Source organism: Podarcis filfolensis, assembly GCF_964270895.1.
Source record: "Podarcis filfolensis genome assembly, chromosome: 1".
Lineage (NCBI taxonomy): Eukaryota > Metazoa > Chordata > Lepidosauria > Squamata > Lacertidae > Podarcis > Podarcis filfolensis.
Genome location: NC_139604.1, coordinates 129140451 through 129167005, shown reverse-complemented (window position 1 = coordinate 129167005; position 26555 = coordinate 129140451). Strand labels below are relative to the sequence as shown.

Below are 26555 nucleotides of genomic sequence, written 5' to 3'. Positions count from 1 at the left end.
TGGGGAACCCCCAAGGGCACTGGTGACCAGTGGTCAAAGGGAGAAGAGGGAGCAGACCAGAAGGAGGTGTGTTGGAAGCCGAGGAGGTGACAGGGCTTAGTGAGCAGGAAGAGCCTGTGGCAGAGAGCAGTCCAGACTCAGAAGCAGAAGAAGAGAGGGGCCAGGAGACAGGGACAAGGCATGTGGTATACCTGAAGGAGCGTCTCCACCCCCATTGTTCAGCCCGGACACTGAGGTCCAGCTCCGAGGGCCTTCTGGTGGTTCCCTCACTAAGAGAAGGGAGGTTACAGGGAACCAATCAGAGGCCTTCTCGGTAGTGGCGCCCGCCCTGTGGAACGCCCTCCCATCAGATGTCAAGGAAATAAACAACTGACTTTTAGAAGACATCTGAAGGCAGCCCTGTTTAGGGAAGTTTTTAATGTCTGATGTTTTATTGTATTTTTAAATATTTTGTTGGAAGCTGACCAGAGTGGCTGGGGAAACTCAGCCAGATGGACAGGGTATGTATGTATGTATGTATGTATAAATAAATAAATAAATAAATAAAATTATTATTATTATTATTATTATTATTATTATTATTATTATTATTATTATTCTGCTGTTGCTGTTGTTGCTGAAGAAGCCAGGGAGTCTCCCCCTCCTGTTACAACCAGCTCCCCTCCACCCTGATCTCCCATAACACGGAGAGAAAGGAAGAGGGCACAGCATAGAGAAACAAGACAAAGGAGCCTTAGGTTGTTGGGGGAGGAGGAGCCTTAAAAGAGCGATGGGAAGGCAGGGACCTTCCTCCCTCACAACTGCCTCTTCCCCTCGGTCTCCCAGAACCAGAAAAGGCATGAAGAGGGTGGAGCAAAGACAGGCAAGACAGTTGAGCCTCAGATCACTTGGGAAGAAATTGGGGGAGAAGGAGGCTTAGGGAGCTGTGGGAGGCAGGGACCTTCAGGCCTTGCAACTGCCTCATTGGGGCAAGACCTTCTTGGAAGACTTGCTGTTCTCACATGGCCTGGCCTCCTGAGCTGAGTGTTTCTTCAAATAAAGAGTTAACTTCACGGTAACCGTGTGAGTTATTGCTGGCCTGCTCCTGGCACCCGCCCTGGAAATGTGAAGGGGTGAGGACCCTCAGACGCTGGAGCTGAATGCGGCCCTTCAAGCCTCTCCATCTGGCCCTTGGAAGTCTGCCCAGACCACACCTCTCACTTGGCCTTGTCTGGCTGGAATGTGTCCTTGACCTCTGATAATATCCTTGGCTTGCCTGCATGGAGGATACAGAATCATTGAATCTTAGAGCTGGCAGGGACCCAAGGGTTTTGTAGTCCAACTAGTCAACATTGCGGGGGGCGATGCAGGAATCTCGGCTAGAGCATTCATGACAGATGAAAGGTGTGTACAGAAAGCAGCCCACCATACAAAGCTAAAATGTACACGTTGCTGCACCCATTTTGCTTCTGGCCTCGTCCACTACTGCCAGGTGGCCCTCGGAAGATTGCCCAGAATTGAACGTGGCCCCTGGGAAGAAAGTCTGCCCACTACATTATTTGCCTCACTGTCCTGTGTGGCAAAATTATATAACTTACATGATGACATGGTCATTATGCTATTCTACCTCATTTCTTTCAAGGAAATGCAATGCGTTTGGGTTACCTAATGCAATTACCTAACGTTTTATGGGCTGAAAGGTACACCAGCGGCCAGCGCCAATCATGTTCGCAGGACCAGTTTGCATTGTGGAGATGTGACAATTAAGCAAACACTGGCAATTTCCACTCACTTCCACTTCCAGTGAAATTCTCTGGCATTCCCAGTTGTAGTCCAGGTGAACTTTGATAACCTTGGACTAAACACAATCGTTTTCTGCAGGCTCATATTTAGTTCCCTGCCGGCAGGGCTGGATTTAGGTTTGATGAGGCCCTAAGCTACTGAAGGTAATGGGGCCCTTTCTATGTGCAGCTGTTCTTTGTCAACAACAAATTGTCACTGTTAGAAATGAGCAAACCAGTGATATTTGAGGGAGCAGGCTAGCAGGCGGGGCCCATGACTTACATCATGGGAGCCTACACAACACAAAACACCGTTGCTGTATGTAGGTTTTATTATCTTATACAGTGGTACTTCGGGTTACATACGCTTCAGGTTACAGACTCCGCTAACCCAGAAATAGCACCTCGGGTTAAGAACTTTGCTTCAGGATGAGAATAGAAATTGTGCTCCTGCGGCGCAGCAGCAGTGGGAGGCCCCATTAGCTAAAGTGGTGCTTCAGGTTAAGAACAGTTTCAGGTTAAGAACGGACCTCCAGAACGCATTAAGTACTTAACCCGAGGTACCACTGTATTTTGGAAATGCACATCCAGTTTTTTCCTTTATTTTTTTGGGGTGGGGCCAAGAGAGTGGAGCCCTAAACTATAGCTTGTTTAACTTATACATAAATCCAGCACTGCCTGCCGGGGAGCTGTAAATAATCATAGAACTATAGAGTTAGAAGGGGTCCAGGGGTCATCTAGTCCAAACCTCTGCAATGCAGGAATCTCAACTACTAAATAATGCTACTACAGTCATACCTTGGGTTACAGATGCTTCAGGTTGTGTTTTTTCGGGTTGCGGACCACTGAAACCCAGAAGTACTGGAATGGGTTACTTCCAGGTTTCAGCGGTCATGCATGCGCAGATGTGCCAAATTGCAACCCGTGCGTGAGCAGATGCACTGCTACAGGTTGCGGATGCTGCGGGTTGCGGACGTGCATCATGCACAGATCACATTCGCAAACTGAGTGTCCACTGTAAATAACTTTATTAGCAACACCACTAAGAAATGAGTGGTCAGGGGTTCAGACAAACACACAGTGTGGAATCCATGGGGTAAAATGGACCACACAGACCCATTTGTGCTCCACTGGTACTCCAGTTAGTACATTAGATGTGGCACATGGACTCTGACTGTAAATAGTTTTTTCTTTCTCAAAAGCCAGGACGCACCAGATGCCTCTGAGCCTGAGGTTGCAAACCTGCCCATTAGGACCGTCCCAAAGGTAAGGGCATTACTTAAGCGGTTGGTCGGTTGGTTCCCAATTTGCCCAGAACCCTACACTTAGCAAAACGATTCTTCCAGCCCTACCAAACCACTATTATTGAGACAGGTCGCAGAAAGTGCAAAATAAACCCCCCGTTTACAGGCCCTCACAGAGAAGGGGGCAACCTCCTCCTGAGCAAAACCATCTGTGCACTTCTAATGAGACGACGAGGAACGGAACACATCTCTCTCTGCAGCGCCACCACCCTGCGGATACAGATGGTTTTGTGCAACAACCTGTGTGCCTGAAATGCAAACTTTGGTTTCCTCCGAAAAGGGCAGGACGGGCGAGATACGCTTTATGTCTCCCGGAGGAGGCAAAGGGCAGCATCTCCCACACGGTGCGGTTCTGCACCCGTGAATTTCACAGTTCAGGAGGAGGCAGAGAAATGCAAGCTGCCACAACCGCGCCGTTAATGATTACGTCGGTGTCGGGCGCATTAACAACCAGGCCTATTGAGGCAGGTTACGAGGGCTTTCGAACCAGGCCTTGTGCCTGGAAACGGTGCCAAGTCAACTGTTCTGAATTCAAATGCGCGTTGCTGTGGCAACGGGGATAACACCCCTCTGTATGCTCCGGGCCCCACACAAAAGCTGCCTCTTTGGCTCAGCAAAGCAGTTTAATCCAAAGCATACACATACTTTATAAAAAATACTAGAAACTCTTGGTGGGCCTGGAGGAGGAGGGTCCCTGCTGACCTCTCGCCATGGAGGACAAGAAATCAACGGGCGCAAAGGATGCACAGGGCTTTGAAGCTTACCCCCCCAAAAGTAGAAAGATCGGGGGCAAGTTTAAACTACAGGGCAGGCAAGAGAGATGAACCCCAATTCAGCCCCAGAACCTACTTGTTAAGGACATCTTTTGCTGGCCTGGCTGCATGACTACAAGTAACTAATTGTATGGCTCAAAGACGGCTCAGAGAGAAAGATCTCAAATTCCCCAAAGTACTATAGTGGATATAATTATAGGGGAATTATAGGGACAGAACGACCTACACTGTATAGAAACTTATTCACGTATGCTACTACAGCGGCAAGAATGTTACTTGCCCCAAAATGGAAAGAAGCAGAAGTCCCAGCAAAGGAAGCATGGATACCAAAACTTACCGGAAGAGTAAGAAATCAAGACAACAAACTGCTTATAAAAGAATGGAAATGGTTTGTTGAACATTTACAGATAAACTGTAAACAGATAAGAACATTGGCAGGATTATTTTAAGTAATAACCTGCAGTTTTATAAGAGTATATATTTAAAGTAGATGAATAAATGAGCAAATTAAGTTAATTTGGATATGCAGAAGATATTAAAAATAAATTCAAGGAACCGCAGAAAGAGGGAGGGGGAAGGAAGTCAAGCTTTGAAATGTTAAAATGAAGTTGGTGAAATGTATAAACCTGAAAAGTATAAGTAATTTTTCCCCCCCAGAGAGACAGATAGATCTTAGTAGAAGGGGGGGGGGGGCAGTAGGTGAGGCAAGTTTTCTTCTTGGCCGCACTGGGTGTTAGATCCCCCTTCCTTTCTAGGGAATCGGTATTTTCCCATTCCTCTTAAAAACTGTAGGCTTTTTCGCACCTTACACTGAGCACAGGTGCAAGGTGCCTTGTTGTTGTTTAGTCGTGTCCGACTCTTCGTGACCCCATGGACCAGAGCACGCCAGGCACTCCTGTCACGCCAGGCACTCCTGTTCTGGCCTGTGAATAAACAAGAGCTGTTTGAAGAATCGCTGTGTCGTCTGATGTGTTCACCCACAACTTAACAAGAAGGAACCCTGGAGAGCAATCCCTTTTTACCTGCTGCATTTCAGGACATATTTGGGAGAAGAAAAGACTAAGGAGTAAACCCTACATAAATCCAGAATGAAGTCCCAGCAACTCCTGCAGCCAAGATGGTGCCAAACACATTGCTCTGCTTTCTTTGGTCCACATCAGCAAGACTGAGAAGGGGGTCTTGTCATCTGGGCAGCCCAGGACCTCCAGACACACTGCCCAGGCTTGCGCTCTGGGAAGCTCACTTCGGTACTGCAAACACTGTGTTCAGAACAGTAGTGGACCTTGGGAATTTGAGCGGATCCCTGTGTAATGCCAAAATTCGGCAGCCCCGCCTCTCGCCTTCCATTCTACAGGGGCACCCTTTGCAGCACCCCCAAGGCTCTGCACCCAGTGCAACCAAACTGATTGTTGTTGTTTAGTCATTTAGTTGTGTTCGACTCTTTGTGACCCCATGGACCAGAGCACGCCAGGCACTCCTGTCTTCCACTGCCTCCCGCAGTTTGGTCAAACTCATGTTGGTAGCTTTGAGAACACTGTCCGACCATCTTGTCCTCTGTCGTCCCCTTCTCCTTGTGCCCTCCATCTTTCCCAACATCAGGGTCTTTTCCAGGGAGTCTTCTCTTCTCCTGAGGTGGCCAAAGTATTGGAGCCTCAGCTTCAGGATCTGTCCTTCCAGTGAGCACTCAGGGCTGATTTCCTTCAGAATGGATACGTTTGATCTTCTTGCAATCACAAGGTGCCTTAACTGTTCCCAAAACACGAGGAGTAAATTAAGATTCCTACACATATGTTGCAAGCATGATGTGGTGTGAGAGTATATGGGCTTGATTTGTGCAGCCCTGCTATTTACACCCACTGAACATTACACACGAGTAGCTGCACAGGAGCAGTGCTATCTGTGTAGACATATCCTACACTCGTTGAATGTATTGTGTGAGCACCCTCTTTGGGTTAAAGCAAGGCCTGACTAGTCCTGCTCCCACGCCTCCAGGTATTGAATACTACATGGGATAGCATGTGCACAGGACTGGGGGCAATCTGGGGGGCAGGAGGCCCGAGGTGGGGCAAGCTGGCACAGCCCCACACATGCATTAAATAAATGTAAATTATTGTTTTTGCCAAGCATTTATTATATTCTGCTTTTGCGGCAAAATATGTAATGCTCAGGGTATCCAACAATAAAATTTAATGACTATATTGTTATCCCAAGGATCTCAAGGCAGTGAAAGAGCATTTTCTGTAATAAGTAGAGGTTTTTCCCCCCCGAATGAGAGGAAGATGTATCCTCCCTCCCTTCAAGTTCAAACTTACCTCGCAGGGCTGTTGCAGGGATTAAATTAGGAAAACAGCATAGGTGAGGGGGAGAGAAAGGTGAGATTTGGCATGTTTCCTTTTTCTATCACACTGTTAGTCCTCTTCCCAATTCCTGATGTCACAACTTTACTGCAGCAATATGGGCAAAGGAAGTGGGGTGCCGTTTGCTATAACTGCTGTCCTGGACTTTTGGACATTGGAACCCTCAAGTGTATAGAGAGGAGGAGGAGGAGGAGGAGGAGGAGTTTGGATTTGATATCCCGCCTTTCACTCCCTTTAAGGAGTCTCAGAGCGGCTAACATTCTCCTTTCCCTTCCTCCCCCACAACAAACACTCTGTGAGGTGAGTGGGGCTGAGAGACTTCAGAGAAGTGTGACTGGCCCAAGGTCGCCCAGCAGCTGCATGTGGAGGAGCAGGGAATCGAACCCGGTTCACCAGATTACGAGTCTACCGCTCTTAACCACTACACCACACTGGGATGAGAGAAGAGGGTGCTGCAACGTCATATTGTCAAATTGCACCCTAGAAATTATTAGGAAACGGATTTAAAAAACGAAGCTGCCGATATCATGTCTCTGCCGCATGCCTATGGATTAGGGGTTGAAGATAGAAGACAACGCACCCATCGCATTTAATATCCATGGCGGTTTTCAATTGTATTTTAATTGCTTCTTTTATATCTTATGTTGTTATGCTACCCTGTAATAATTTGGAATGCATTATATAAGAACGTCTATCGGAAATAAAAGAAGCAATAAAAATGCAGTTAGAAATCATACAGTATCTAGCGCAGCCTATTTATTGCAGCCGCTACAACAGGCAGAAAACTCATTAAGTCGCTAAGACCCTCAGCCATTTTCAAGTGTGTGTTAAGTTTGGGAAGGACTGCTCTGCACAAATGTCACAACTTGTAATACTGTGTTCTGTTCTGGCTCCCTCACCTCAAAAGGGCTACCCTAGAGCCGGAAAAGGTCCAAGTGATCAGCAGGATGGAGAAACTGCCTTATGAGGAAAGGTTACAATATGTTTAAGTGGGATTAGTTTGTGGGGGAAATGTGGTCTGTGTTGTGTAGAGAAGAGAAAGTGGTGATAATTTTTTCTTCTCCCTCCCTCAAAAAAACTTAAGACCCACAGGAGAGGCAGAAGCAAGTCTTTTTCACGCAGCTGAACTACGGAATTTGCAATCGCAAGTCATGGTGCTTGCTGTTGGGTTAGATCAGGGTTTTCTAAACTTGGGTCTCCAGCTGTTTTTCGACTATTATTATTATAATTATTAATTAAATTTGTTTACCGCCCTATACCCGCAGGTCTCAGGGCAGTTCGCAGGATAAAATCACAATATAAAAACACAAAATACATAATCAAAATAAAAACAAGAACAACCTAATAACACACACACATTCTAAAAGGGCACTGAATGTCAGTCAGCCCAAAGCCTGGTTAAAGAGGAGCGTTTCCACCTGGCACCTAATGGTGTATAATGAAGGTGCCAGGTGAACCTCTCTGGGGAGAGCATTCCATGAATGGGGAGCCAATGCAGAGAAGGCCCCGTTCTCGTGTTGCCACCCTCTGGACCTCTTGTGAAGGAGAATACAGTTCCCATCAGCCTTGACCGCTGGTCCTGCGAGCTAGAGATGATGGGAGTTGTAGTCCAAAAACAGCTAGAGACCCAGGTTTGGGCAACCCTGGGTTAGATGGCTTTAGAAGAGGATTAAACACATGGAGGATAAAACTACATCCATCTGACTTCAAGTCATGAAGGCTGCAAATAGCCAGCACGACTCGGAACAGCAGCAGCTGAAGAAACACAGAGAGGGCTGTTGCATTCATGTCCTGTTTGGCCAGTCCAGATTTCGGCATCTGGCTGGCCACTGGGGAAAAGAAGATGCTGAACTAAATAGGCCCTTTGGCTGATCCAGCAGAGCTGCTCCCGACGTTGTCATGGCATCAGCTTAACCAAGGTTCACTGCAAGTTTATTTGTGTGTTGAATAAACAATCACTTGTGTCGAGGGCTGACTTTCCATAGATCGCCGCAAGGGAGCCGCTCTGCTACGTACGAAACCTTGACCCAGAATCAGGTCATCTACAAATGGGTTCCCCGCGAACCTGTGGTGCTCTCTGCACTCATCCATGGTTGAAGGCAGCAATGCTTCTGAATCGCAGCTGCTGGGAGCCACAAGAGGAGGGAGTTGTCTCGTGCTCAGATCCTGCTTGATGGATTCCCACAGGCATGTGGTTTGCTCTTCTAGATGGTCCACTGACCTGATCCAGAAGGGCTGTCTCCTGATGTTCTTATGCACACTGCGACTTAGCTGATGCCAACTTCCTCCAGGAAATCCCAGACTGGTTGAACGCAGAGGAAAGGTGGGAGGAACCAGCTGGGGAACCACCGAGGGAAGAAGGCCCAGAGCCAAGGGATTGGTGGTGGGACAGTGATGAGTGGTCAGAGGGAGAAGATTTGAGAAGAGGAGGTGTCAGAAGCCGAAGAGGTTTAATGGGCAGGGAGAGTCTGGCAGAGACTCCAGAATTGGATGCAGAAGCTAAAGCAGGAGAGGAGGGAGGCCAAGAGGCAGAGATGAGTCAGACTGGTGAAGAAGCAGAGGTGTCTTGCCTTCTAAGCTCCCCTCCCCCTAGTCTCCCAAGATCAGGAGAGGTATGAAGTGATAGGAGCAAAGGCAGGCACACTGGCAGAGTCTCAGGTGGCTTGGGAAAGTTCCAGGAGGTAACAGGGCTGAGTGAGCATGGGAAGTCTGTGGTTAAAAAGAGAAGTCCAGATTCAGGAGCAGAAGCAGAAGCTGGAGAGGAGGTCAAGTGTGTGGATGTTTCACCCCTCCCATTGCAAGAATCTCCCGACAATGTTTTCAGAAAGGAGGGGGCGGAATCTGCTCATCGCTTTTTCTGCTCCAGCCTGACTCTGTGGGAGTCTTGAGTGTTATCTGTGTAGAGATAAGATGATGGCTAAAGCAACTGTAACACTCATGCAGGCCGGTAGCTTCCGATAGTCTTTAGTTTCCAGTTTGCATTTTAGTTTTGCAGTAGCTGTAAAAGAATAAAGAAGTTGTGCTTCAGAGCCGTCGTTTGTGTAGTTCATACTCTGCTGTGCTCTGCTGACTTTGGCACTGAGTTTGGTGCTCACAGCTCAAAGTTGTGAGTCCATTACACTTAGACCTGCTTCCCTGCAGTGGAAGTGCTTTCCCAGTCGGGGCTGAAGAGGTTGAGCCCAGTCGTTGGTGCCGCCGGCTCAAAGGCGAAGCTGATAAAGTGACAGAGATGAGTCCAACTGGGGAAGAGGCCCAGGTGTCTCCCCCTCCTGCTAGAACAAGCTCCCCTCCCCCTGGTTTCCCAGAACCAGCAGAGGAGTGAACAAGGCAGAGGTGAAGTTAGCTTCACATAGGTGCAGTCTCAGATTGCTTGGGGAAACCCTGGAGAGGGGGGGACTTAGGCAGCTGTGGGGAGGTCCCAGCAACTGCTTCATGGGGGCAAGACCTGCCAGAAATGGGTTGTTGTGCTCATTAGGCCTGACACTCCTGTACAGATCGTGTTTTTGCCAATACAGGGTTAACTCCAACTTGGGCAGTGTGATTTATTGCTGGCTCACTCGAGTCACAAATCAAACATGCAACGCTACAGTGTGAGTAATAAGCATCCCTTTATTCGCCGACACCATTACAAAAACTGATTACATTAGCAACCAAAAAAAGGGGGGCAGGGGAGAGAAGGGGAGGGGAGGAGTGTTTAATTGAAGGTGGAAGTCAGAGGCCGCTACTCCCCGAAATGTATCTAAGTAAAACAGTGTAGACTGTCAGTATTAAAACGTTACTGTTTACTGCTGCTGTTACCACGTCAGGTGGGTGTGTCTGAACAAGTTTTACCGAGCGTAGTAAAGACAAGAGGTTATACGTTCACTGTAGGCTCCAGGAATGTAAAGCTCTAATTTATCCAAACTGTTTTGTTTATTTATTTATTTATTATAAAACTAAACTCTGGAGGTGTCTGCAGAGTCTTCTTCTTCATCATCTTGTTTAAATCAGTAGTCTAACAAGGAGTAGAAAAGACAAAACTCTGTTCAGTGTTTGACGAAGTAGAAAGGGTTGTGAACACATAAATAAGGCTTTAATTTGGCAAAATATAAAATACAGTGCCTTCTGCTACCCCCAAATTAACGGTCTCCCCATGATTTCATTCTGCAAAAGAAGAAGAAACAAAAGAAAAGAAAGGTAAGGTAAGGTAAGGTAAGCCTGGGGGGTTCATGAGAAAGTAGCTATTGCAAAATACTTTTTTAAAAATTGTTTTTATACACTGAAAAAGGAGTCCTACAACTTTAGGGTAAAGTAGGGTTACATCTAATTCCTCCAGATAGAAGAAAAATAAAGCAGGAAATGGCAGTCCAGGCTTTCACTGTGCCAGTTCCTAAACAGTGGAACTCCTTCCCCAAAGAGGGGCACCCAAACATCTTCACTGTACAGCTTTCGTCATATTATTTCATTTATTTATTAAATTTATATTCCCACCCTTTCGCCCAAAGGAACCCAGGGCAGCAAGCACACAAACCATAAAGTACCTAACAAACCAAAAAAAAATCTGCAATGCAGATGGGGACCTTGAAAAGGTCTCTACTTAAAAAGGCTTCACGGAAGAGGAAGGTCTTTAGTGGGCACTGAAAAGTCAACAGAGGCAACACTATATTCTAAAGGAACGACTCCTTATTGCAGCAGAGCTATTTAATTTTGTGGGCCCTACCGCTTTGGTTGAATATATACTGCTCTGTTCCATTTGGAATGGTTTTACTTGTTTCATATATTGTTAATGATTGTATCTGCCTATTATCATGGTATATGGTACCGTTGTAACCCGGCCTGGAATCTTATGGTGAAGGGCAAAAAACTCTTATTTATAAATAAATAAAGAAATATCCAGAAGCCATTGAAGTTTTAAAAAATAGGAATCAGGATTTTTTAAATAGGGGAGGGAAAAGGCACAATAAGCTCAAATTCAAAACCCGCTGAATATTCAGAGCTGACACATATTGAAAGTCAAAAGTGGCGTTTCAAAATTAAAACTTTTCTAAACACACTTTACTGTGTTTATAATATTTTGCTGGGAGCCACCCAGAGTGGCTGGGGAAACCCAGTCAGATGGGCTGCATATTATTATTATTATTTTATTCTGCTGCCTGGTCTCCCAAAGCTCTTCTTTTTACCAGGGCCAGCCTGTCCTGTTTTGCCGCCTGAGGCGAAGTCGAAGACGACTTCCGGCAAGATCTTGTTACCGTATTTTTCGCTCCATAAGACACACTTTTTCCCTCCTAAAAAGTAAGGGGAAATGCTGTGTGCGTCTTATGGAGCGAATGCAGGCGGGAGAAGTCCCCAAGAGCTGCACACACGCTCCGCGGGGCTTTTGCGGGAGGTGGGGGAAGGGACAGAGGGCAGCCCCTCAGTCCCTTCCCCCACCTCTCAGAAAAGCCCCGAAGAGCCGCACTTCCTTTCACGAGCCGCATGAAGCGTGTGTGCGGCTCTTGGGGGCTTTTCCCCCAAGGAGGGAGAATGGTCAGTGATGGGCTGCCCTTCTCCCTCCTGGGGAAAAGCCTGCAAGCGCCACACACACGCTCCACGCGGCTCATGAAAGGGAGCGCTGAGCAGAGCCTTTAAAAATATTTTTTTTCTTGCATTCCCCTTCTAAAAACTAGGTGCGTCTTATGGTCAGGTGTGTCTTATGGAGCGAAAAACATGGTATATCTCGCAAGAGTTCCATGAAATCTCGCATAATCTCGCTGGAAGCTACCACCGCCACAAAACCTCAGCAGCAACTGTGGCAGGCGGGGTACCTGTGTCAATACCACCCTGTTGTATTCCACCGCCCGAGGCAGCTGCTTCGCTCCGCCTCATGGGTGGGCCGGCCCTGCTTTTTGCCCACCCCCAGGAAGTGCAGCAGGTGACCCTCCCTGGAACTCTCCTACCTAGTAGCTGGTAGTGTTCTTTTCCTTTCGCAAGCAGTTGGCTGACTGACGCAAGCAGTTTCTTGAGATGGGCAACGTCCTGGCTCATGGCTACGTTGAGGCTTTTATCGGGCCCTGCCTAGAGGGGAAAGGAGGGGACAGAAAGAAGTTAGCAAAGAGGAGTTGCGGCGGAAGGAACAGCTTGAGAGTGGGCAGGTGGGGAGATTTAACTGAATTTTAGAGTGCAGGGTAGGCAATCAGCCAAAGGCCGAAGGGGCTTGCCATGCCCAAGGCTGCACCACTTAGACATCTCGAACGAAAGGGTAAAGCCCCTCCTTTGGAACAGAACGAAGAGCAAGGCAGGCTGCTGGTCTCCCTTCTGTTCCCCAAGTGATCCCCAGGACACAGCAGGGCAAGGACGCTCTTAGGTCTACTGCACAAAAAATAAAATGAAAATAAAAAATCCCTCTGCGCCGAGAACTAGCACGCCAGGGGAGAAGGATGGGATAGAACCGCTCTCCCCTGGCATGCTACTATTCTGTGTGCGTGGATTGGTTTATTTTTAATGGAGGGTCATTCGCTCCTGTAACCACCACCACCACCCCTGCAATCTGAAGTGGAACACCCCAGGCGCAGCAAGAAGTAGGCCTTGATGCAGAAGCCCCAGGGCAAAATGCCCCTAGGGTCCTTCATATTAGGTTCCAGCTTGGTATAATTTGCAACCGGGAGGGGAAAATAAATAATAGTAATAATAATAATAATAATAATAATAATAATAATAATAATACCTTTATTGCCATTGTACAACCTGTGTACAATGAAATTAAATGAGCCTCCCCCCCGCCAACACTCAATCTCTTATCAAACAACACACCACCTCGCAAGTCAATTTCGCTATGTTATTTTTCGTTCAACAGCCTAACAGCCCATGGATAGAAGCTATTTTTTAGCCTGTTGGTACGGCTGATTATACTACTGTATCTCCTGCCCGAGGGTAGAAGATTAAAGAGGTGATGGCCGGGGTGTGAGTGATCCCTGAGAATTTTTCTCGCTCTCCTAAGGCAACGATCCCTTGTGATTTCATCTAGTGGACTCAAGGGACAGCCCATGATATCATGTGCTGTATTCACTACCCTCTGTTGAGACTTTCTGTCCGTGGCTGTCAGGCCAGCATAGCACACTGTGATACAATATGAAAGGACACTTTATATTGTGGACTGGTAAAAGGAGTTCATCAGTTGCTGTTTAATATTTTTCTTTCGCAAGACCCTGAGGAAATGGAGTCTCTGTTGGGCCTTTCTGGCCACCTGAGTTATGATGATTTTCCAAGTTAGGTCCTCACTAAGGTGAACTCCCAGTAATTTAAAGGAGGAGACCCTCTCCACGCAGCCCCCCCCCCCCCCGATATACAACGGGGCAGGTTCCCCTCTCTTCCTTCAGAAGTCCAACACCATCTCCTTTGTCTTACTAACATTTAGGTGCAAATTATTCTCTAAGCACCATGTAGATACTTTTTGAACCCCTCCCCCTGCACGCTGCTTCATCTCTGGCTGCAATTAGGCCCATTATGGTAGTATCATCTGCAAACTTAATAATTACTGTGGATGGATCAGATGATTTGCAGTCGTATGTGTACAATGCGTACAGGTAGGGACTTAGCACACATCCCTGTGCTAAGCTTCAGGGAGGTAGATATAACAGTCCCAATCCTCACTGTTTGTGTCCGATCCCCTCAAAAAGTCTTTAATCCAGTCACAGATGGTAGAAGAAAGGTGCAGATCCGTCAGCTTTTTAATAAAAATGTCATTTCTACCTTTGGTTGGAAATGAGTTGGGCCTCCAATACACAGCCGCCCTGCCACCTGCTGGTGGGACAGAGCAGCACTGGGCCTTCACTCCATTCATCCAGGGTTGCAAACCACACACACACACAAATACAAGGGGGGTGGGGAACACAACAGTGCTGCGTGACATCTTCAGATGTATAAAAGTGGCCCTCCAACCACCACGGGCCTCAACAGCCTGACACAAACACACTGGGAGCCACCGTGGTGTAGTGGTTAAGCGCGGTGGACTCGTAATCTGGTGAACCGGGTTCACTTCCCCGCTCCTCCACATGCAGCTGCTGGGTGACCTTGGGCTAGTCACACTTCTCTGAAGTCTCTCAGCCCCACTCACCTCACAGAGTGTTTGTTGTGGGGGAGGGAGGGAAAAGAGATTGTTAGCCACTTTGAGACTCCTTAGGGTAGTGATAAAGCGGGATATCAAATCCAAACTCTTGTACTGTGCTGGGCCACCCAGTCGTAAAGTGATGTGGAAAACACGGGCGATGTCTAGGCTGAGAGGAGTGCGAAGAGGCGCTCTGAGCCCATGGGTAATTGGCTCTGCCCTTTTGCTTATCTGCTTAACGAATATTATGTCTTCCAGGATCTCTGCAAAAGTCCCATGCAAGCAGGACCATGCAGAGCCGGATTAAGCAACAATTCATTCCGGCTGGTAGCCAAATACAGCCATTTGGCCACAAACACATATATACACACACACATCAGCGAAGCTGCTGCTGAAGGATTCTGGTAATGCCTGCACATCATATGGCGTTTTATGTGCCCAAGGTAACACTCACCGTCTGTGAGGAGACGTCACTGTTCTCAATCACATTGGTGTCCCCTGCGGCTTTTCCTATTTCCCTTTCTAGAGTAACAAGCGATTCCTGGGCCTTAAGGGAGAAGCAGCAGAGGAAATACTTTGAGTATTATTGTGCGTTTCAATTAGGAATTGCTTCCTGTTGTTAGGCGCCCCAAAGTGATTAACAATATAATGAAAGCATCTAAAAAACAGATACACATATAAAAGCAGGCAAAACAATTGCATGTATAAACACTGTGTGTGTGTGTGTGTGTGTGTGTGTGTGTGTCTGTAGACAAGAACAGCACATACATAAAATCAACTCAATTCAACACGGACACCAACTGCGATAAAGACCTCCATGCGGAAGGCTTGTTGAAATAGTAAAAGGTAAAGGGACCCCAGACCGTTAGATCCAGTCGTGGTCGACTGTGGGGTTGTGGCACTCATCTCACTTTACTGGCTGAGGTACAGTTTCCGGATCATGTGGCCAGCATGACTAAGCTGCTTCTGGTGAACCAGAGCAGTGCACGGAAATGTCATTTACCTTCCCGCCAGAGTGGTACCTATTTATCTACTTGCACTTTGACGTGCTTTCGAACTGCAGGAGCAGGGACCGAGCAATGGGAGCTCACCCCGTCGTGGGGATTCGAACCGCCAACCTTCTGATCGGCAAGTCCTAGGCTCAGTGGTTTAGACCACAGCGCCACCCACATCCCTGTTGAAATAGTAAAACACCAGATATCACTGTGAGCTACTAAGGTTGGGAAACAGAGAATGTCCAGGTCAGGATAAAAAACCCAGAATGCTGAGGACTGTTTTTGTGGGGTGGGGCCTTGTAATGCAGTATTTGAAAATACGAAGCATGGATGCAACAGCTGTGCTTCCAGACACTGGCGTCACGTGGGCTCACTTAAATCAGGAATCCAGGAGTAGCTATGACTCCCTCTTGAGCATCCCTGGACAGGCACTTTCTGTGAGACACAATCTCACGAGCTGCAGAAATACAGGGCGATGCAAGTGTCCATCTGGGCATCTGAAAGTGATGTGCTGTAGGCGATGCTTTCACCCTTCTTCACAAATGCTCTCGAGGCAGCCAAAGAAGTAAGCAAAATGGCATCACAAGCAGCCTAAGATCACAGCAGCCAGATAAACCCATAAATAGCCAGAGATTAAAAAGTCTTTGCCTGGTGCTGGAAAGACAGAGGCGGTGGCTCCACAACACAGTCTTACAGTCACACCCTGCCTAATTTCTGAAAGGGGGACGTACACCAGATAAGCATTTCAAGACAGCATCCTAATGCACAGAAAGTTTGACATGGCAGAAGGGACAAAACAGGCTTTAAAAATAAGCACAATGGCTTTTAATTGCAATGGAATGGAATCATAAAGGGACCCCGAGGATCATCTAGTCCAACCCCCTGAAATGCAGGAATATGCAGCTGTCCATACGAGGATCGAACCTGCAACCTTGGCATTATCAGCACCATGCTCTAACCAACTGAGCTAATTTTCTCGGAGAAACAGACCTGGGGCTAGGGAAGCTGTTGGAGAACAGGTGAGCTATGTTCCCAACAGCCTGTCCCTTGTTCACAACCTTGAAGCAGCATTTTGGAAAGGCTTTTCTGAATAGTCTTAAAAAGGAAGCCCCACAGAAAACACACAGCAACAGCGCAGCCTAGAGGTTGGCAAAGGATAGATAACTGGGACTGGGACTTCTCTGTCAGCGAGGGCCATAACTGGCACAGTAACTTAAAACACTGTGTGACACTGCCTGCCTCAAGCAACAAAGCACTGTATCTTTGATTCCCCCTAGACCACTTAGACCAATTCCTTACCTTAGGCAAGTCAACTGCTAGTTTCTGCCTCTCGCTCTGATCAATTTTGAGTTTGGATAAAGTCTCGTTCAACTGGGTTTTCAGCTGCAACAGATAAGACAAAGCCAGTTGAGCACATCCCTCTTGGGTGAGAGCAAGGGAGTAAGAGGTGGCTACAAGTATAAACACACACACACATGAGAAGGAAGAGTGAAGATTAGTCATCAAACATATACTACAAGGAGAGTTGGGTAGCAAAGTGAGTCCAACTGCAAGACAGATGAAAAAGAACAACTACAGAAAGCTACAGGTAACTATAGAGGTTAGAATCAGTGAGAAAATTCTAAATGGATATGTTATCCAAGCCTCACTAGCCTTATCAGGGAATTTGCACGAAGCTTTTCACAAGTGAGTATCTGCTCCACAGATCAGTTCCAATCATCATCAGTGTTTTGTTTAAGGAAGCCTTAAACCAAAACATCTGGAAGCCACCAAAGAACTGAGGAACAGCAAGTTGACTAAAGCCATTGATACACAGCCTCTCTCCTATTTTCTTCCAGGGAACTCACAGGCTACCCCTCTGAGTTAGCCAGAACATCTGATATCTTCATAATTTTACTCACGTGCATCCAAAATAACTTGTTCTCACCAAAAAAGCAGTACCCGCAAAAGTTTGTAATAATTAAGGACCTGGTAATTTTAGAGTTTTTCAAATATGAGACCTAATACAGGTTTTTGCATGTGGAGAGACATAAAGGTCAAACCACCTTCACCCAAGAAGGACAGGGTGGGGGGAAGTCACTGGTTGTGATGACATTTTCCTATTCAACGTGACCCTCGATGATGCTCAAACTTTCGTTCTGGGTTCTGGAAAACTCACAGCGACCCAGCTGGAGGCAGTTCAGCTTGAGAGTTAGTTACCGTATTTTTCGCCCTATAGGGCGCACTGGCCCATAGGACGCACCTCATTTTTTGCGGGGGGGGGGGGGAAATGAATAAAAAAAATCCCCCCCAGCCGCGGGGCTGGGGCAGGGGAAGCCCGAGCTTCCCCTGACCCCAGCCCCCAGAACAGGCTGCTATCCGCAAGCCTTGCGAGCCCGGGGGGAGTTCCCCCAGGCGCGCAAGGCTTGCGGACACTTGCGCGAAGCACGGGGCGTCCTCCGGAGGGTGCCCCATGCTCCGGGCTGCAGGCTGCTATCCTCAAACCTAGGAAGCATGGCGGGAACTCCCGCCAGGCTCCCAGGGCTTGCGGATAGCTTCCTGAAGCCTGGAGAGCGAGAGGGGTCGGTGCGCACCGACGCCTCTTGCTCTCCAGGCTTCAGCGAAAGCCTGCATTCGCCCCATAGGACGCACACACATTTCCCCTTCATTTTTGGAGGGGGAAAAGTGCATCCTATAGGGCGAAAAATACGGTATATGAATCAATTCCATAATGCCAGAAGCTTCAGCAAAGCAAGGCTGGTCTGGTTTCTTTTCTATGCCCAACAGGCAGTGGCTCATACGACCAGTATGGGACTGACCAGTCTCTGTCTGGGGCACCTAGTGCTTCCCTCTCCTGCCTTTAAGAACGTACATTGCACTCGAAGGGCAGAATGACTACGCCTTCCTCAAGCCAGTAAGCTGCATTATGCCACATTCTGTGCCCCTTGCCTGCTTTAATCTCTTTGTATGCAAATACAGTGGTACCTCGGGTTACATACGCTTCAGGTTACATACGCTTCAGGTTACAGACCCTGCTAACCCAGAAATAGTGCTTCAGGTTAAGAACTTTGCTTCAGGATAAGAACAGAAATCGTGCTCCGGCGGTGCGGCGGCAGCAGGAGGCCCCATTAGCTAAAGTGGTGCTTCAGGTTAAGAACAGTTTCAGGTTAAGAACGGACCACCGGAACGAATTAAGTACTTAACCCGAGGTACCACTGTACAAAAACTGTCCAGTTTCACCTTCTAGAAACTGGGACTTCCTTCAAGGGAAAAGGTGCAGCCTAAAAGCAGACACTCCCGTTCTCGTCTCACAACTCCACCTAGCACCGAATTGAGGCAAAGCAGCACTTTCCACACCTGTAGCCAAGACCCCCTGCGTTCCGAGAAAGCAGGCTTCCGAATTCACAAACCATCCAAACCATTAAGGCTTTAAGCGAAAAGGGCCAGAGGGAGCAGCAAACACACTTAGTGTTGTTATTAAGAGGCAGAGAAAGGGCTGTAAAAGTGGTTGAAGCAGACAAAGTCTGAGCTGGAGGGGTTAGCAGACAAGACAGGATTCAGAAAGGTTCCCTCCGCTTTGGAGTAAGTTGTATTCAGCGGAGGGAGGAGGACAGGCCTCTTACCAAATTTAACTCTTCATTCTGTCTTACTGCTTCAGAATATGAGTCATCAAGTTTTTTCTGCAATTCAGTCAACAGATCTTTGAGCTGAAATGAAGTTTTCAGAGGCTTTAAGACGCATCTCCTTCTGCCACCCGCTTCCCCCCTGTTCTGGCTCCGTGGTTAGAAGTCACAAACAGCAAACGCCCCGGAGGGGAGCAAGCATTTTGTCCTTGGGCCAACAAGAGCCGTGCATTGAGTGCAACAGAGAGCAAAATTAACTGCTGCATTTGGACAGGCAGCTTACCTCCCGGACTTCTGAAACATACGTTGATCGCTCTATTTCTGCCTTCTCCAGCTCATGTTCCAGATGTTCTCGTTCCTTTTTAAGCTGCAAAAAAAGGCAAAGAAGTCATGAGAAGCTACGAAGGTGTCTGCTCTGCTTCCAGACATTTTCATCTGTTACCACCAAGCTGAAAGTCATTCTTCCAGTGCTAACCATAAACTACATTAATCACCAGCTTCACCAATTCCTGAAATGCTAGTCAGATTTCATACCCTGATCTGACCTATCTTTCAGTAATGTCCTTGGTGGTTCAGTGGGCATGTATTGAAAAACCCAGCCACGGCAACTTAAAACTAGGTGTTTAGCAACTAGCGTTTAAATAGTAACGGCTACGTTTGAAAGTTCTAGACAAAACGGCTGCAATTTAATCTGCAGCTGGGGGTGACTAACCCATGGCCAGTATGGAAAGATTTGGCTTCCCGCCCCCAAAACTTGTCATTTTAAAAATTAGCTTTTAAATAAAAATACGTTGACCACTCCTATGGGTCCTCTGTTGTGACAGCGCCCCTGCCCCGAGTCCAGATGCACAAGACAGGTGCATGAGGTGAGGGAGGGGTCAGGGCAAGGAGTGCCATGTGGGCACACTGCTTATTCCAAGCCCAGTTTCTCAAACTGGGATCATTATGTCTGAACTGGGCCAGTTTTACACAAGAAGGTTTGGGATGAAGTAACCCTTCATGTACAAATTAAACGAAACATACAGAATCAACTTCTTTGACTTCTTCCTTTAATCTTTCTACCGCCTGCTCCAAAGGAGCGACCGATGAGCGCATCTGCAATCAGACAAAATATAAACACTATTATTATTATTTAAATGACATAAACATCTTACTCTTCAAGACTGTGAAATGGACGATCAGGGGCTGCTGATTTTGCTAGACTCCGACTGGCATCAGGGTGCTGTGGCTGTTCACAAATACCATTATGAGAAAAGCTTCCTTTTGCCTGTTCTGAATCTCCTTCCAATCAATTTTGCCAAGCAACACAGAGTTCCTACGCTACAGGAGAGGAAGACGTTTCTCCCATCTACACTCTGCAAATTGCGAATAATTAGATGGCCTCCCAATCTTTTGCTGAAAGATTTGTTGCAAAGATTTGTCCGTGCAAAGATTTTCACTTGTGCGGTAGCACTCTCCCCCCTTTCCTAAATAGGTTCCAGGGACTCCCCCAACCCTTTGCAGCATACGGGGGAAGGAGGAGGAGGGAAGCCACAAGTGGAAATCCTTGCACTGACAATGCGTCCATTGGCTACTACCCATTGTTTTTCATTTCTTTGGCCTTTGTGACCCACAAAGGTCGCTACCAATGCTATGCGTAGCACTCTGAACACCAGAGAGGGCTAACAAACCTCCTTCATCTAGGTGGCAAAGACAGCTCCCATCCGTGAACCAGAGATTACTAAACCCAGATCATTTAACTCCGCGGAAGGTAGAGATGCAGCGGCAGATGGTCTTTCCCAGTTAACAATGAAATACTGCTGGTCTCCTGCTGCCAGAGGGTGGGGCTGCGCAGACATTCTCCCCATTTGCATCAAGTCTGCTTCAGTAAGCACTTGCTGGATGCATAATCCGAATCATCTTAGAGAGATTAATTTATTTTGATGAAAGCAAAGGAAAGCCACAGAAGTACAACACTGGTGGTGCGTTTTCCCTTTTTGCTTTTCAAAAACAGAATTAAGCCCCCTGATATTACTTCGAGAATGTGCTGCTATTTTTATACACGATCACAGATTTGCCAGCTAATGTACAAGAGGCTGATTACTTCAGTATGCTGTTTTCAGGAGACATGACTGACCCTTGCTTGCAACTAACTCACTCACTTGGGCCATAGACTAAATATATGAGGCTCCTCAAATCAGAACATTCAGCCCCTCCAGCCTGGAACTGGCTCCTCTAGCTGGGAACAGAAGCCCCACCACACAGTCCTGATAGACATGGGCTCTAGCATAGAACCCCTGACCATTAGGTCCAGTCGTGACCGACTCCGGGGTTCTGGTGCTCATCTCACTTTATTGGCCGAGGGAGCCGGCGTACAGCTTCCGGGTCCTGTGGCCAGCATGACTAAGCCACTTCTGGCGAACCAGAGCAGCGCACGGAAACGCCGTTTACCTTACCGTCAGAGCGGTACCTATTTATCTACTTGCACTTTGACGTACTTTCGAACTGCTAGGTTGGCAGGAGCAGGGACCGAGCAACGGGAGCTCACCCCGTTGCGGGGATTCGAACTACCGACCTTCTGATCAGGGTTTAACCCACAGCGCCACCCGTGTCCCCGGGCTCTAGCATAGGATCTTTGAAACTGAGATGACAGAGACTAAACCTTGAACTGTTCACATCCAAAGCATGTTCTCTGCATCTAAGGCAGCCGTGGGGAACCTTTGGGCTGCCAGATGTTGCTGAACTTCAATTCCCTCACCCCTGGCAAGCCTGGCCCATGGCCAGGGAAACTGGGAGTTGCAGTTCAGCAACATCTGGAGGGCCAAAGTTTCCCTCCACTGGTGGAAAGAACCACAAGCCATTGTTTTGATTCCAGTATAATGACATGCTGTGAGCATCCTCAGGGAACTTGCCTCAAGCTGCTGATCTGTTAGGGTATCCATATATAATAAAAACACACATAACAAAGGAAAACCAGAGACCCTCAGCTATCCATAACCATTATGGAAACAGGTATTCCTAATTGCTGGCATATGCCTTTTAGCATAGAAACATTTTCGGAAAGCTTTTAAAAGCTGAAACAGAAGGTCCCTGCTCAATCTCTGTTGGCAGAGCATCCACAGGACTGGGCTGATGACACTACAGTCTCTTATTTCGTGTCGATGACAAATGAGCCATCGCTACCTATCTCATCCTCTTCATATTGGGGGTTGCACTGATGTTTCAAACTGCATTTCTACTTTTGTTCCTCACTTTAAGGACCGTTATACTGAAAAGCAAGCTTTAGATTTTATACACAGGTAAAATTACATGAAGTGGAGCAGCCAGTCGAGCCATCTTCTAATCCTGAGCAGAGTTTTAGACAGTGTTCCCCCAAAATCTGCCCCTTGGTGCTGGAAATGGAGCGCCCCCAGAGGTTAGAGGGGCAGAAAGGAGAAACTCAAGAGTGAAGCTCTGGGAGCAGGATCTCCCCCACGATACCTGTTGAAGTTCCTTCTGCGATTCCTCGATTTTTATTTTCCATTTGCTCTCCTCCTCTTCCACGCTCCTCTGTAGTCTTTGCAAGATTCCCTCCTAGCAACACAGAATTTCAGTTACCAAACACCCATAGGAAAATTGTGGTGTGTGTGTGTGTGTGTAAATTTCACAGGACACACTCCTACCGTCTCTGCAAGGACCACTTTATACTTCTCGCACTCCTGCTGCAACATGACATGCATCTCCTCTGCCTCCTTCAACTTCTGCTCCATGGCCTGTGAAGGGAAAAAATAAATCTCATATAGATATCTTGCAGGTTGGTAAGAAAGAGCAACCAGTTTGCTCTTATTGGCCTGGGGTGAGGGGAGACCGATGGCTTGGATCCTAAGCTAAGTTAAACCTAACAGAATTCATGGATGGAACATTTGCCCTCCCCACCTCCCCTCTTCAGCCACCTACAACCTCCCTCCAATTTCTGTATTAGCCATATCCTTTCTGCTACGTAGAAGAGCTTCTCTTGCTTCTCGTGATCCCTTCAGGTCAGCAGCCAGGATTGAAGGTGCAGGAGTCTGAGGAGCTCTCCAGATTCAGCAGCTGCTGGTTGTGCAAAACCCTCATCATACAATCACAGTTTGGAAGGGACCCTGAGGATCATCTAGTCCAACCTGAATATGCAGCTGTCCCATATGGGGATTCGAACCTGCAACCTTGGTGTTATCAGCACCGCGCTCTAACCAACTGAGCTGCTTTTAAACAGCAACAGTATCACACTCCAAAGTAGGTTTTAATTTTGAGGAGACCTTCAGGAGGGAACCAGTTTCTCTATTTGTAACTAAATGGTCACTTTTGTAGAGATGCATCGTCCAGAATTCCTGAAGCATAGCCAGAGCTGAAGCTATTGTTAAATCAGCCAGGGAGTTTCCCATTACAGTCGTACCTCGGAAGTCGAACGGAATCTGTTTGACTTCCAAAATATTCAGAATCCAAGGCATGGCTTCCGACTGGCTGCAGGAAGCTCTTGCAGCCAATCGGAACCTGCGGGAGCTGCGTCGGACGTTTGGTTTCCAAAGAACGTTCGCAAACCGGAACACTCACTTCCGGGTTTTTGGCTCTCGGGAGCCGAAACATTCAACTCGCAAGGCGTTCGGGATCCAAGGTATAACTGTATACGGCAAATTTAAGATTAATTTTGGCTCACCTGAGCGGAGCTTCCTTTAAGGCTTTTTAAAACATACACCACTTATACCAACCTTAATTTCCTCTGGTCGAGATGTATCTTTTGTATGTTCTCTTACTGCCTTTTCAAACCCACACATCCAGTCGCTGTGGCTCTGTGCAAGAGAAGATAATCTTTTTGGGATCCCGAGAATGACAAAAACCAGCTAGCTAGAGCTGCCCTTCCATCTGGGTGTAAAATTTACCTCTGTAAGCTAGGCTGGTTTCTACTCACACTCCCTATCCTCCATCCAGACACAGTATCTGGAAGAGGCAGGTAACACTGATAACTGGGAAACACTGGCCTGTGAGAGCTCCAACTGGAGGGCAGCTTTTACCAAAGGTGTCATGGGCTTTGAAGAACCTTGAACTCATGACAAAAGGGATAAATGTGCTAAGAGGAAGGCACACTTGGCAAGCCCTCACCCTGATCAACTTCTGCCTGGAAGCCTATGTCCCCACTGTAGAAGGAGGTATGGATCCAGAACTGGCCTTCACGGTCACTTACAGACTCACTGTTAAAACTGTGTTCATGGAAGACAATCTTACTTGGCTACGAGTGATCACCAAAGAAGACTGTTCAGAGGCATCTCATGTTCAGTCTCTGCCTGGCTTTCCGGGAGAGCAGAAAACAGAAAGCTTCCTTATACTGAGTCAGACCACTAGGTCCATCTAGCTCAGTATTGTCCACACTGATTGGCAGTGGCTCTCCAAGACCAGCTCCATCGGGAGATGCCAAGGATTGAACCCAGACCTTCAGTTGCTCTACCACTGAACTACAGCTCAAGTTAGACCATCGACCAATGTCCAATTCAGCTCTTACGCTTGCATGGAAGAGATAAGGAAACGCCACCAATTTGCTTGGTAAAAGGTAAAGGTACCCCTGCCCATACGGGCCAGTCGTGTCCGACTCTAGGGTTGTGCGCCCATCTCACTTAAGAGGCCGGGGGCCAGCGCTGTCTGGAGACACTTCCGGGTCATGTGGCCAGTGTGACAAAGCTGCTCTGGCGAGCCGGCACCAGCGCAGCACACGGAAACGCCGTTTACCTTCCCGCTATAAAGCGGTACCTATTTATCTACTTGCACTTAGGGGTGCTTTCGAACTGCTAGGTGGGCAGGAGCTGGGACCGAAAGACGGGAGCTCACCCCGCCACGGGGATTCGAACCGCTGACCATGCGATCGGCAAGCCCTAGGCACTGAGGTTTTACCCACTGCGCCACCCGCGTCCCTAATTTGCTTGGAGTCTTACGCATAAAACAGGGATACACAACTAAGCAGCCTTTAAATGCACAATAAAAAGCAAGTAGTGCAAAACAGATCAATTAGCAGGAGCCTCTGGAGGTGCACACCAGCAGCTCTGAGCCAGGAAGCCCAGTCACTCCACTCTTCAGCAGCATCTACAAAGCAAACAGCTTTGCTTCCACTGTCGCCAGCTGGCAGCTGGAGAAGCACAGAACTGTGGCACATCTTACCAAGGTGGAAGGAAGAGACACTATGGGGAACAGCTTCTGCAATGTGCTTCTCGTCTCTGCTTCAAAAGCCTCCACATACTGCTGCCTCTCCTGGATTGACAGAGGGAAAGGAGGAAGGGCCAAGTCAATGCAAAATTTCCACCAGATGGCAAGATAAAAATTTCCTTCCTTGGCCTAAACGTTCCTTGCCTAATTGAGCGCTACTGTTTCCGAGGGGCCAGAAACAGTTTCACCCATCAACCCTTGCATTCACACCGCAGAAACAGCTTCAGGGCTCGGCATTCGCGTCGTTTTGTACTTTCAACAAGTTCTCAAAAGAAGCCTCCGCAGAGTCTGTTCATTTCTTTCCCTCCCTTAAGGGGTTTGGGGAGGCAGAATGCGGGCACAGCGGGGTGAGGGGCACGGGGGGTTGGCAGCTATGTCAACCCACACTCTTAAGAGGCCCAGATCACAGGTTCCTGCTCTTCACTTTTGAAGCATTCCTCAAAGAGGCGCCAGGAAGAAATATTATTACAAAGCCCAACACATTTATCAAGGGGCGATGGCTGTCAAGTTATTCTGTGGTATACGCCCCCCCTCCTCACACTATAACTGTTTTTTTCCTAGAAATTTTCTGAGGGTCACCACCTTCCTCCTCCCCCTTATATTGCTCGTCCTTTGTTGCCCTTGACTTTTAAATACATGGTACTTCCCCAAACCCAAGTGAATACACACTCAAAATAATACAGTCTGAAGTTCTGGCCTTGATCCTTGATTTCCATTTGAATTAGGCCATGAAAGTAATATGGACTGCAAATTCTGAAAGGTCCAAGTAATTATGGGATCAGATGCAAAGCATCTAATTTACCTGGCCATTAAGCCATCACAAGAAAACAATGCTCTGTACTGAAGTGGGCATCAAAGTGAGATTTCTTGTGGGTGTGCTTTTCCCATATCCCCATTTTATCCCCTTTCTGTCAACAGGGGGTGGAAACTCGGTTCAACATTGTACAGCAACTAAAACTGCCGTCTGGAAAGCTCACTTTGTAAGTGGAGAGGTTCAACTCCCATCTACATGTCAAATGAAAGGCATTAGGGCTAGTTCACACATGCATGCACTCCCCTTGATTTCCTATCACCTGAATCTCAGCTGAGCGTGTGAATCATCTCCACTAAGAGTTCCTTCCTTTGAGGTGACCCCAGGTAAGAACTATGAAAAAGTACTGATCTCTGTTAGGAGATGGTACCTTCAGGTGTCCCAAGTCATCAAATGATGGATATGCATGTATGTGCTGCCCATTATTCCCTCTGGCTCTTGCATCCTGGGAGAGAATGCAAGGCAGACATTCTACATCTCTATAACTAAATATTTTTACAGTGCACTAAGCATTCGCCTAGGGGCGTTGGGGCAGGTAGCTAGCTCACTCAAGCATCTCTTGTTGCAACGGACCCTTCACCATTTGCCGTATATGAAGCCCATCTCAGGACATGCTCTTGAGACTTATTTAGTCCAGGGTTCTCAAAGCTGACAGCAGATCCCAGGACACCCATCTGGCTGGGTGTGCTTTCTGCATGTCTG

The 26555-nt window shown here is 47.5% G+C and overlaps 1 protein-coding gene across 10 annotated transcripts in view; it reads right to left on the bottom strand.

The window, feature by feature from the left end:
- Positions 1 to 9785: 9785 nt before the first annotated feature.
- The window catches only part of KTN1 (kinectin 1), a 104379-nt gene continuing 87609 nt past the window's right edge, over positions 9786 to 26555 (bottom strand). For 4 of the 10 annotated variants that reach the window (XM_083610570.1, XM_083610574.1, XM_083610569.1 and 1 more), the window contains 11 exons: positions 24998 to 25087; positions 23560 to 23640; positions 22495 to 22584; positions 22313 to 22405; positions 19877 to 19948; positions 19137 to 19220; positions 18854 to 18937; positions 16551 to 16634; positions 14711 to 14803; positions 12110 to 12227; positions 9786 to 10337 (listed from right to left, as the gene is read on the bottom strand). In XM_083610570.1, the coding sequence (XP_083466696.1) occupies positions 10333 to 10337; positions 12110 to 12227; positions 14711 to 14803; positions 16551 to 16634; positions 18854 to 18937; positions 19137 to 19220; positions 19877 to 19948; positions 22313 to 22405; positions 22495 to 22584; positions 23560 to 23640; positions 24998 to 25087 (894 nt within the window). In that variant the 3' untranslated portion in view covers positions 9786 to 10332. Of the gene's footprint in view, positions 10338 to 12109; positions 12228 to 14710; positions 14804 to 16550; positions 16635 to 18853; positions 18938 to 19136; positions 19221 to 19876; positions 19949 to 22312; positions 22406 to 22494; positions 22585 to 23559; positions 24385 to 24762; positions 25088 to 26555 lie in introns of those variants that run through there. The other 6 variants (XM_083610576.1, XM_083610573.1, XM_083610571.1 and 3 more) reach the window with 3 other exon arrangements.